The 11,480-nt window shown below is 61.3% G+C and overlaps 2 protein-coding genes across 4 annotated transcripts; one reads left to right on the forward strand and one right to left on the reverse strand.

The window, feature by feature from the left end:
* Positions 1-30: 30 nt before the first annotated feature.
* ZNF7 (zinc finger protein 7) lies at positions 31-7,885 on the forward strand. Of its 3 annotated transcripts, none has more exons than XM_012725286.1 (4): positions 31-208; positions 364-490; positions 1,781-1,897; positions 3,896-7,885. In XM_012725286.1, exons 1-4 carry the CDS (start codon positions 206-208, stop codon positions 5,695-5,697), a joined length of 2,049 nt encoding a protein of 682 aa, XP_012580740.1. In that variant the 5' UTR covers positions 31-205; the 3' UTR covers positions 5,698-7,885. The 3 variants fall into 3 exon arrangements, with proteins under 3 accessions (XP_012580740.1, XP_012580741.1, XP_012580742.1); XM_012725287.1 differs by having other exon boundaries at positions 1,784-1,897; XM_012725288.1 differs by lacking the exon at positions 1,781-1,897.
* Positions 7,886-10,411: 2,526 nt separating this feature from the next.
* COMMD5 (COMM domain containing 5) lies at positions 10,412-11,352 on the reverse strand. The gene has a single exon (XM_012725245.1). It carries the CDS (start codon positions 11,219-11,221, stop codon positions 10,547-10,549), a length of 675 nt encoding a protein of 224 aa, XP_012580699.1. The 5' UTR covers positions 11,222-11,352; the 3' UTR covers positions 10,412-10,546.
* Between the last annotated feature and the right edge of the window lie 128 nt (positions 11,353-11,480).

Consider the following 11,480-nt stretch of genomic DNA (forward strand, 5'->3'; position numbering starts at 1 on the left):
CCCCAGAATCCTCGCGAAGGGGGCCCCGCACGCTGCGCCGAGAGGCGACCAGGATGCCGGGAGGCTGGTGCTGGGCGCGCGAGGCGCTGACGGCCCAGCAAGCGCCGCCGGCTCCTGGAAGCCGGCCCCAGCACCCTGACCTCTGACCCTGTCCGCCTGCAGGTCCCTGCCCAGGCCAGACTGTGGACATCGAGCCGCGCGCCTCATGGTAGGGCCTGACAGCCCCCTCTCCCGGCGGGGGGGTCGTCCCGGGTCCGGGTCCCTGCCCCCATTACAGCCCAGCTTGCGCCTGACACCTGCCCTGAGCTGGGGCCGCCATGGCCGGGCACTCAGGGCCCTGGGTTGCCCTGTGTGTGCTTTCAGGAGGCCGTGACCTTTGGTGATGTGGCCGTGCACTTCTCGAGGGAGGAGTGGCAGTGTCTGGACCCCGGCCAGAGGGCACTCTACAAGGAGGTGATGCTGGAGAACCACAGCAGTGTGGCGGGCCTAGGTGAGCCTGCCCCTCCTGTCCCTGCACCCGCCCGTCCAGGCCACTCTGGCTGGGGTATGGGGGTCACGTGGCCAGACCCCCGGCTGGACAGTCCTTGGGCTTGTCAGCCTTTGAGGGCAGGATCTGCGCCCAGGAGGGGTCACAGCAACCCCGGTGAGCTTCAAGTTTTGGACTGTCACGTGACCCAGCCCTCGCGGGCAGATGACCTTTGGGCTCACATGTGGCAGAGCTGAACTTGGACGACAAACTGAGGCCCCTGGGCTTCGAGGCAGAAGTGGTGGCAGCTCCGGGGCGATGCCGGGGTGCCCTCTGTCCCTCCAGCCCTGCCGGCCCCTGGCCCCCTGGGCGCCTGTTCTCAGAGATGGTCTGTCACTGATGTGCGCCCCTCAGGATGTGCGTGGGCCCTAGCCTGCAGGTCCCAAGCACCCTGGGCCCGTGAGGGGTCTGGCTGCGGCTGGGGCAGCCGGACACGGAGCAGGCATCTGCCGCCGTGCCAGGACCCGCTCTCTGGATTCCACACCCGGCCGCCCTGGGGCTCCTCACTCCCCACAGGCTCCAGAAGCTGTGCTTCTTCGCGGGCTGTGTGCTCAGAGCCAGGACCCCTTTGCTGCTGGGGCCGCTGGCCCCGTGGCCGAAAGCCTGTGTTTCCGCTTGATGGAGGGTGTGGGATCCGAGGTGCTGTGTGTCACAAAACGTCCTTGTGGACCTGCGGCCCCCATCACCTCCCTCTTCTTGGCTCGTCGTGACGGCGGTTCCCACCTTTACTTTCCTGTGCTCTGCGATCTCGTCTCTGTGGCGTGTGACGTTCACATCCCCTGGTTTCACTGGGTGGATGCGGTCACCGCTCATTTCATGGCTGCTGGCCCCGGAAGGGCACAGAGCAGCGTCATGCTCCCGCTGGTGCCTGGACTCCTTGGGTGTTTGGGGCACTCGAGGTTTCCTCTAGGGCGTGGGGTCCACTCCATCCCAGGCCTTGACCTCTGCCTGCCCTCTTCTCTGTCCTCCCGGGAACCCAAGGGGAGTATCGCTCGAGGGTGTGGCCAGCCCTTGATGGTGGGTGGGAAGCATGCTCACCTGGCGTGTGGGCCCGTGGGCCTGGCAGGCAGCGCTGGTGCGTGGGTGTCTGCAGGGCCTCAGGACTGGGCCCGGCACGCGAGGCCCAGCTCCACATCCCCTGGGTCCCTGCAGAAGCTCTTGTCTGACCCCACGACCCCGTGCCCTCTACTGGAAATTCAGGGGTCAGTGCTGGGCCTCTAGTCGCACCAACACAGTCTCCTCCGACACACACAGCAGGATTCCTGGTCTTCAAGCCTGAGTTGATCTCCCGACTGGAGCAGGGGCAGGAGCCGTGGGTGCTGGACCTGCAGGGAGTGGAGGGGTCCGAGGCACCAGTGGTCTCCCAGGCAGGTAAGACCCAGGCTGTGGCAGATGGTGCCCACGCGCAGGAGTGGGGTGGGGTTCAGAGTAGCCATGCCCAGCAAGGGCTTCGAGGGTGGGAGCCTGCAGGCAGGCCCCAGGGGCACACAGGCCAGTGAGCAACCTGGGGACAGTGGGGCTAGGGGGCCCATTGGTGGCTGCTCAGACAGCTGCCAGGCCGCCTCGCGTGGCAGAAAACACTGGTGCATGTTGGCAAAAATGCTATTAGATTTTTTTTTTAAGGCGTATTTATTTACTAAGCGCACAAGAACTGGGGTGTAGGCCAGAGGTGTGGGGGGTGGTGAGAGGACTCCCCAGAGACACAGTGGGGAGCAGAGCATGTGGATCTCCTGAAACCCACTGCTGAGGGGGAAGCGGGGAGACAGGAGAGGTCAGCAGTTCCCTGAGGGTCACTCATTGGCTGGGGATGGACCTCAGGCTGCAGTGGCTGGGACAGCCTCACAGTGCTGCACTGTAACCCCTGTGCCACCAGGGAAGCCCGTTACTCGTTTTGAGCCAGTTTTTGTTTCCTTGCTGGTGTCACTGTCGTCTTCGTTGAGTAAAGTACAGACGTGCGAACCAAGGGAAGCACAGACCTGGACCTGAATCCCCCCGCCTCTCTCCATGGGTCCTCCCTGTTGTGTTCTAGGAACACTGTGCCGGGGCCTGAGGGGGATTGTGCAGCCAGCTCTGCTGGACACGGCAGCCTGGACAAGGCCTGGGGGGCACTGGGGTAAGGCAGGGCTTGTAGGGAAGTGAGCGCTTGTCGAGTGACCCTGGCAGTGGCCACTCAGCCTCCCAGGTGTGCGGTCTCACAGGTGGCAGGAGGCCTGCCCATGCCTGCGGGGCCGTGCTGGCGTCCACACTATGCTTGGACTCGTGTTCCGTCGGCAGGGTGGGAGGGCAAGCTTGTGCCTATAGCGTGAGGCCCTGCAGAGCAGGACAGCTAGCACCCTGTCAGCTGCCCTGACCCATCGCAGGAGCGGGTTCCTAGGTTAATGGCCAGGTGGGAAACTGTCTCGGGCTCTGGCAAGGCTGGGAGGGTGTGCATTGGCGGGGCGCACCTAGCGCCTCTCGCGAGCTGTGTGAGTCGTCTGGCCTCTGGGCCGTGGCCGTCCTGTGGGCTGGCTGTTCCGCCACTGGTCTCATGCTGTCAGGGAGAACCGTCTGTCAGGAATCAGCTTCTGCGTGGTGGAGGTGCAGCGCCTGCGGCTCGTGCATACCCAGTGGCCACCCGCCACGTGTGGCTGGAGCCAAGCTCTGCCCCCAGGTGCAGCTTGGAGGAGAACTGGGCTGGTTACAATGCTGGTTGTGACTAGTTATGAAGCAGGATGTGACCATGGCCCCATGGCATGTGACCCATGCCTTCTGGGGTCTAGAGAAGCATATTTGCAAAGTCTGTCTGGAAGATTAACGTTGGGAGGCTTCAGGATGGAGGCAGTGTAGGTAGACTGGAAACCCACCCCTGAGGGGGAAACCGATGATGTGAGCCAGTGACAGCTGGCTGGAAGCTGAGGGGCAGGCCAGCAGGGATGAGGCTGAAGTTTGGCCTGGGGTCCCTCTCTGTCCTCGGTGAACATTCTGGCTTCTCCCCTGTACGCCCCACACAGCGCTTCCGCCTCTTCTTCCTCGTTACGTGCTCGTTCCCCACTTAGTTTTAAGTCCAGTTTTTCCTCCACTCCCATGTCCAGCCTCCCAGGAGCTTCCCACCCCCTCAGACTCACTTCCATGCGGGTTTCCCTCACTCCATCCCCTCTCTGCTGCCATGTACACTTCACAGGGTAGTCTGAGCACTGCCAGGCCCATGGTCCTTGCGTGCGAGGGGCAAAAGGGCGAGGCGAACCGTGTTTGAGAATGGGCATGCCTGTGCTCTTGCAGCCTGTCCTGGATGGTGCCCAGTCCCCAGGGGTGACCTGGTGGCACACATTCCCACCCTCTTTGCCTTCTCTTGGTGAAGGGGATAAAGAGCACTTTTGTGTCCTGTTTCAGGTTCTGCAACCAGGACGGCTAACAAGCAGGTCTTTGAGGATGTGCACAGCCTCACGTTGGAGCCCTGTGTGGCCATGGTCAGCACCCCTCCGCAGGGTCCTGCTCAGAGCCCTGGCTTTGGCAGCACCTGTGATTCTGAGGACTGGTCAGAGCACCAGCCAGGCAGCCCTAGGCTGAAGGTGATGACCTCTCTCCTCCAGAGTAACCACCTGAGTACTGGCACCATGACACCTTGGAAGACCTGCGCCAAGGAGGATGCCTGGGGAGGGGACAGGCAGGGTGGCTGGTCTGAGAGGGCTCAGGAAGGTGCCATAGAGGGAGTGTCCCCCAGATGTGACATGTGTGGCCGGAGTTTCAGATCTTCAGATACTGCTCTACATCAGGAAGTTAACACAGAGAAGAAAGCTAACAGGTGTCAGGAGTGCTGGGGTAAGTTTCCTGATTGCTTCCAGGGGAAAGGTCAGAGTCGCTGCCATGGAGAGAAGCCATATGTATGTGAGGAGTGTGGAAAAGTCTTTAGGCTGTGCTCACAGCTGAATCAGCACCAGCGGATCCACACTGGAGAGAAGCCATTCAAGTGTGTTGAATGTGGAAAGGCCTTTCGTTTGAGCTCAAAACTTATTCAGCATCAAAGAATTCACACTGGAGAGAAGCCCTACAGGTGTGAGGAGTGTGGGAAAGCTTTTGGTCAGAGCTCCAGCCTCATCCACCATCAAAGAGTGCACACAGGAGAGCGGCCCTACGGCTGCCTCGAGTGTGGGAAAGCCTTCAGCCAGCAGTCCCAGTTGGTCAGACACCAGAGGACTCACACTGGAGAGAGGCCCTACCCCTGCAAGGAGTGTGGGAAGGCCTTCAGCCAGAGCTCCACCCTTGCTCAGCACCAGCGGATGCATGCTGGGGAGAGACCTCAAGTCCCCAGAACCCCAGATGGTCCCAGCCTCCCTGCACATCAGCGGACCCTCAATGCAGAGAAGCCCTTCAAGTGTGATGAGTGCGGGAAGGCATTTAGGTGGGTCTCTCGCCTTAGTCAGCATCAGCTGACTCACACAGGAGAGAAGCCTTATAAGTGCAACAAGTGTGCAAAAGCCTTTGGTTGTAGTTCACGGCTTATTCGCCACCAGAGAACTCACACGGGAGAGAAGCCATTTAAATGTGAGGAGTGTGGGAAAGGCTTTGTCCAGGGCTCGCATCTAATTCAGCATCAGAGAATTCACACAGGAGAGAAGCCCTATGAATGCAGTGACTGTGGAAAGGCCTTCAGCCAGAGCTCCAGTCTCATTTACCATCAGAGAATCCATAAGGGGGAGAAGCCTTACGAGTGCCTAGAGTGTGGGAAAGCCTTCAGCATGAGCACACAGCTCACCATTCATCAGCGGGTCCACACTGGGGAGAGACCCTATAAATGCAGCGAATGCGGGAAAGCCTTCAGTCAGAACTCGACCCTTTTCCAGCACCAGATAATCCATGCCGGAGTCAAGCCCTATGGGTGCAGTGAGTGTGGGAAGGCCTTTAGCCGGAGTTCCTATCTCATTGAGCACCAGAGAATCCACACCAGGGCCCAGTGGTGCCACGAGTATGGGAATACCCTGGAAGGCCCCACGCACGTTAGCCGCAGGAAAGTGAGTACAGTGAAGAAGCTGCACAAGTGTAGCGAATGTGAGAAGATATTCCGGTGGCGCTCGCATCTGATCATACATCAGCGGATCCACACTGGAGAGAAACCTTACAAGTGTAATGAATGTGGCAAAGCTTTTAATCGGAGCTCAAGGCTGACTCAGCATCAGAAAATTCACATGGGGTAGATTGTTCACCTCTGTAAGATAAATGTGAATAAACCCACAGCCTTAACTTACACTTCACATGGGCTCATTTGTAATGAAATGATGAGAATGTCGAGGAGATGGAGAAGCTCTCCTGAGACCAAGCCCTTCCACATTCCCTGTATTTGCTGGGACGTGACCATGTCACAACCCATCAAACCCATATCCCTCACTTCTGGGGCACGTGTACAGGGTGCTGAGTCCTCAGAGGGTGGCCCAGGGCTGCAGAGGGGCGGCCAGAAGCCCTAGCTCCGTGCAGGCCAGGCTCGCAGGGCCGGGTTGGTTTCCCTGGAGCACCAGCCTCCACAGTGAGGCTCCTGTTAGCTCAAGTTGGCACAAGTTAAGGGGAGGTGGGGCCCAAAACCTTAACCTAATGTGCCTCATCAGGGGCATGGCCACCAGCCCCCCTCGGGAGAGGTTGGTCAGTCTGCCTTTTGTTGAGTGGGCACAGATCCCTGCAGATGCTCTGGCTACAATGCTGGCCTGGCCACCCTGGGAGGTCACTCCCTGCAGTTCAGAGCCTGTTTGCAATTCTGAGTGTCACATGGCAGTCAAAGAGAGTCCAGCTGTGCATGGGGCTCCTTGGTTACACCTGGACAGCACAGACCCACGGCCAGGGGGCTGGCCATGACCCTCCAGGAAGGTACAGGCTTGCGTCGCCACCACGGGCCAGGCTCAGCCACTGCTATTGTCACACAGGCTGCCAGGTCCCTGGCCTGTGGGCAGGTCTTGGTGTTGCTGCCAGTACACCTCTCGTGAGGAGCCTGTGGGTGCGTGCAGACAGGCTGGCAGCAGGAGGCACTCAGGCCCTTCACGGAGCAGCACAGGATGGGGTGGCTGCCACAGCCTTCCCACATCCAGGCATGTCTGGCCACTTCTGGTGAGAATTACTACTGGCCGGTGTGTGAGGCAGGCGCTGACCTGGAGTTCTCACAGGTGGACTGCCTGGACAGCAGGTTGGGCCCACACCCCTCATCTCAGCAATAACCACAGCCTGTGAGCAGCAGTGTCTACCTCCCCCGCCCAAGGGCCTGCCTCCCACTTGCAAACGGGCTCCAAGGCAGAGGGCCCAGCAGCAGCCCCACCAGCTGGTCTTGGTGTCCTTGCCACAGTGCTTGGGCCAGAGACCCCCCCCCAACCCCCTAGGTAAGGCAGCACAGGGGGGCCTCAGATCCCTTCGGGGTTTGGTGGAACCTTCTGGGTTCACCATTTCCTGCTGGGATCAAGCCAGGGTGGGTGGAGTCACTATAGCCCACCTTCCTGCATGGCCTGGGCCCCATCTGCTCTGGGAAGGCTGGGCTTGCAGGGCACCGGGACCGTGGGCCAGAGCGTGTGGACGGCATGCCAGACCTTGTGCTGCAGGGCCTGCCGTGCTGTGGGGCATGCACAGGATAACGAGCTGTGGAGTATTTGAGGCTCCACAGTGGACATAGAGGTTGGACACGGCCCAGGTCCCAGCGCAAACGCCACCCTTCCCAGCTCCATTGGCAGCTGAGGCTGCTGGGCACTGAAAGGGCCTCCAGAGGACCCAGCCCACGTGGATGGCCACATGGTCATCATGCCATCCCAAGGCCAAATGCTGCCTCTGGTGGCAGAAAGGGGAGGTCGGGCCAGTGCCTGGACCTGGGGCTCCCCTCTGCCCAGGGGGCAGACAAGGTGCCTCTTGCCTGCATGCCAACTCCTGAGGCAGCACGTACCCCTGAGCACGAGATACCACAGCCAAGGAGGGGCTCCCCGGATGAGGGGACTGCACAGCTGCAGCCTCGTCTTGCTGCTCAGCACTGTCTACAGCACTCCTGGCCCCATTGCCTGGATACTCCCAGTTACTGAGATTGATGTTTGCTCACGTAAATTTATGTTGAAGCAGCTGTTTGTCCTTCAGCAGTTGCAAGAGCCAAAAATAACATGTCAGCATTTGGGGACAGAAGACCATCTGTGACATAGAGACACTAGAAATGGCACCCTGGTACGCCCAACGGGGCTGGACACTGTGGCCGCGTGGCCTGCCCATGGGGCCTGGGCCTTTTGCTCCTCTGTTCAACAGCAGTTGCTTCACCTCAGTGCTCCAGGGCAACAGAAGCCAACAGAGACCAAGACTCCTGGTCTGAAGGAGGCGCCATCTTGAGCCCTGGGGTTCCAGCGCTGAGGACTGTGATAGGGGGTGTCTGTGGCGGGGGTGGGGGGGTGAGTTCTAGAAAATTCTGTTCTACTTTCAAGCTGTGATTCCCGATCTTGGCTTCAGTAAATAACAACATGCAAGAGTTTTCAGGACTCTAGGGCACCCTGGGGGCAGGGGGCAGTCAGCACTATGAAGCTGCCCCTGTGGCCTAAATCCATCCCCGGCCAAGGAGTGACCCACAGGGAGCAGCAGACCCCTCCTGTCTCTGCCCCTCAGCGGTGGATTTCAGTGGACCCGCCTGTTCTTCCCACTGTCTCTGGGGCGTCTTCTCACACCGGCACCTCTGACCCCAATTCTTGTGTGCATAAAAAGATTTTAGGAAAGAATTTGCAGGACTCTTCAGTGTAGATTTTTACATACTTGGATTACTTTTGTGGAGAAAATAAATTAAATCCATAATTTCAGCCTGAAGTTACTTTTATCTCGCTGATCAGATTATTTGTTGAATTCTGGCACTGGATCAGCACTGTCTGGGGCCTGTGGTTCCCACCTCCAGGGCCACTGCCTGCCTCTTGAGGTCCAGACCCGGAGGGGCTTCCCTGAGTGGCCGGGGCAGCGCGACGGGAGGCTCATGGTTGACTCTGGGCCTCGTGGATGAGCCCTCCCTCCCTGCTGCCTGCCCCACACCAGGAGTCCTGCTCAGTCAGTCCCGCCTGCCCCCAGCCACCGGCCACACATCCCAGTGCCAACTCAGGAAGAAGGCGGCCAGCCCACTGACCAGCCTCCTCACCACCCCGCCCAGCAATGTGGACACCTTGAGTGACCAGAGCATTGGGCTGCAGAGCCCAGGTCGGCAAGGGTGGTGATGGGGCAGAAGTGGCTGGTGGTTCAGAGTCCCCAGACCCTGCCCATGGGACAGACCTACTAGGCTGGAACCCTACACGGCTGAGGAGCCCGTCCTTGTGGGGGACGCCTCCCACCTGCTGCTCACGGTGGCGGTGGCTCCAGGACACGGTGGAGAGCACCGCGTGGTCAGCAGCTGGCTGCACCTTGCAGGATCCTGGGAGGCAGGTAGGCAGGCGCCACAACACCCTGGGGTACGGGGTACACCTAGGTCTGCGGGCGGGGCCGCTCCCACTGCAGGCAGTGGAGGGCACTTCTGTAGCCCCCCAGCAGCGTGATCCCAGTCACCAGGGCCCCTGCACTGCGGGTCTGGGTGCACTCACACCCACTTCTACCCACACTGGTCAGATTTCACTGTGGTGACCCTAAGTGGGTGTGCTCACCCTCTGCAGGGTCCACAAGCCTAAAAGGGCCACATGGCCACAGCCAGGTCAGGTCTGCCGCTGCACCCAGGGCACCGCCAGAAAGTGGGTTTGGGCCGGCAGGGGGGCCTGTGGCAAGCAGACCGGCACCCCGGCTGAGCAGCTCCATAGCCAGTCGACGCCAGGGTCGTCCTGACAGGCAACACGCTGGAACAGCACATTCCTCTGGGCCCTAATGTCTGTGCTCCCCCAGGGCCCCATTTTTGTCCTGGTGCCCAAGGTGTGTGGAGTGATGGGGTGGTGAAGGTGCAACCTCCATGAAGGACCCGCAGGGGCAGCCCCAGGTGAGGACACGGTGAGAGGGTGCAGGTCCCAGTGCCTTATGGTATCTTGGAGTTTTCCAATGCACCTTAGAATGGTCTCACGGTTCCAACAAACAGGTAGAAGCCCGAGGCTGGTGCGGACTGGGCAGACCCGATGTGTCCACCCAGCGGCAGCAGAGACACCCAACCCCAAGCCCAGCCACCATTCAGGGGAGAGGAGTGGAGTGTGAGGCTCTGCCTGCCCGCCCCCCCGCCCCCTCTCCTGGGGCTGCTGTGCTTCTGAGCCATTGCTGTACTGAGTGGGGCGCTGGGGATCCCAAACTGGCACAGTGGGTGCCAGCCAGGCACCCAGGCCACCTGCCCAGAGGAAGATCCTGCCCACAGCTCTGGTATTTGCCTCAGATATGACATGGTTCCAGGCAGAGATGAGGCCAGAGGGGTCTGGGAACATCCTGAAAGCACCGGTGTGTGGAGGAGGCCCTGAGGCCCCTGCTGGGTGCACCCACTGCACCCAGCCCCACCCGGCTCTCTCACTCAGACCCTGCAGGCCCCTCACACCCTGCCAGATGCCGCTCCCTTTGCTCAGCGTCCCCCAGGTGCTCGCACAGGCCCTGAGGTGCAGTGAGGGGTCTTCATGTGCCCCTCAGCCCATGGTACAGCCGCGGGGCCTGAGCCCTCTGCCTCCGTCAAGTCTGCTCAGGTGCCACCTCCCCAAAGAAGCCACCCACGACCCAGCTAAGTGACAGCCTGTCCCCCAGACCCAGCTTCATCTGCATCAGCCACCAGCCCCTCACGGCTGCACCCGGGCCCCCGTCCTGCTGCCACGTTGCCTCGGTGAGGCCAGATGACCACGCAGCAAGGGGCCGGAGCTAACATGGAGCTCCCGGCAGCTGAAGGGCATCTGCACTGAGGCCCTCGCGGGGCCCTGGACTAGCAGTGAGACCACAGGCGAGAAGGGGGTGGGGACGGACACACACCCCACCAGGACGTCATGTCTGCAGTTGCTTTACTTCCAAGAAAGAGCCCTGAAAGGCACAGCTGCTTTTCAGTTAAACAGACGCAACCACATTCAAAACACTCTCACCCGGGGCCGCAGAAGGCCTGAGGGCAGGGGCGGACACTGGTCAGTCCTGCAGCCGGCGCTCACACCGCTTCTCCAGCTCTGCCAGCTCCTTCAGCACCAGGGCCACACTGTACCGGAGTTCCTGGAACTTGGCTGTGGGCACCTCAAGGCGGTGAGCCGACCCATCTGACAGCGTCAGCTGCATTAGCACGCTAGGCTGCAGGGAGCGCGTCAGGGCGCTGGTGGAGATGGCCACATCCACCCGCCACCGCACGTCAGCCACGTGGGGCAGCCGGGCCGCCTGGCGCCTGGCTGTGGAGTCGAGGAGGGGACGCTGGCTCCCAAACAGCACACTGGCCAAGTCCACCACCAAATCCTGGGGGATGCAGAGCTCCTGCAGCTGGTTCCTGAAGGTGTCCGGTGTCAGGCTGGTGGGAGGCAGTCGGAGGGCCTGCCGGAGCAGGGCGTGCAGACCAGCCAGCAGAGTGCCCAGGCGCTGCTCCGGCAGGTCCGTGCTGACCCTCAGGTGCTGCACGGCCTCACAGCAGTCCTCTCCCTGCAAGCTGCCCACCACTAGCTTCAAGAGCCTACGGAATGTACCCCTGTCCAAGTCGGCCAGGAGTGGGGCCATCGCCGCCACCTCGCGGGGGGGCTGGGGCCCCAGGAAACTCACTCGGCCACTGTGACTGTCTCCAGGGTGGTGCAGGTACGGCGCCGCTGCCCCCACAGCAGACATGGCTGCCCCTCCTCTGGGCCCAGGGGGAGGTGTCGGTCACCGCCTGCAGGGAGGAAGGGAGCAGCCCATGACCCTGCCTCCTGGGCCCGCGGGGTCGGAAGAGCGCAGGGACGGGAAAGTGGGGGCAGGAAGCCGGCGGCGGGAGGAGGGCGAGCGCTGGGCAAGGTGCGCCGCGGGCACCTGAGGGGGCAGAGGAGAGAGGCCCACGCACGGGGCCGGTGCGCCGCGCTCGCCCCTCGAGTCCGCACCGCGGGCCCGC

The sequence above is a fragment of the Condylura cristata genome, unplaced genomic scaffold (assembly GCF_000260355.1).
Source record: "Condylura cristata isolate star-nosed mole 26May11 unplaced genomic scaffold, ConCri1.0 scaffold00015, whole genome shotgun sequence".
In the NCBI taxonomy this organism is placed as follows: domain Eukaryota; kingdom Metazoa; phylum Chordata; class Mammalia; order Eulipotyphla; family Talpidae; genus Condylura; species Condylura cristata.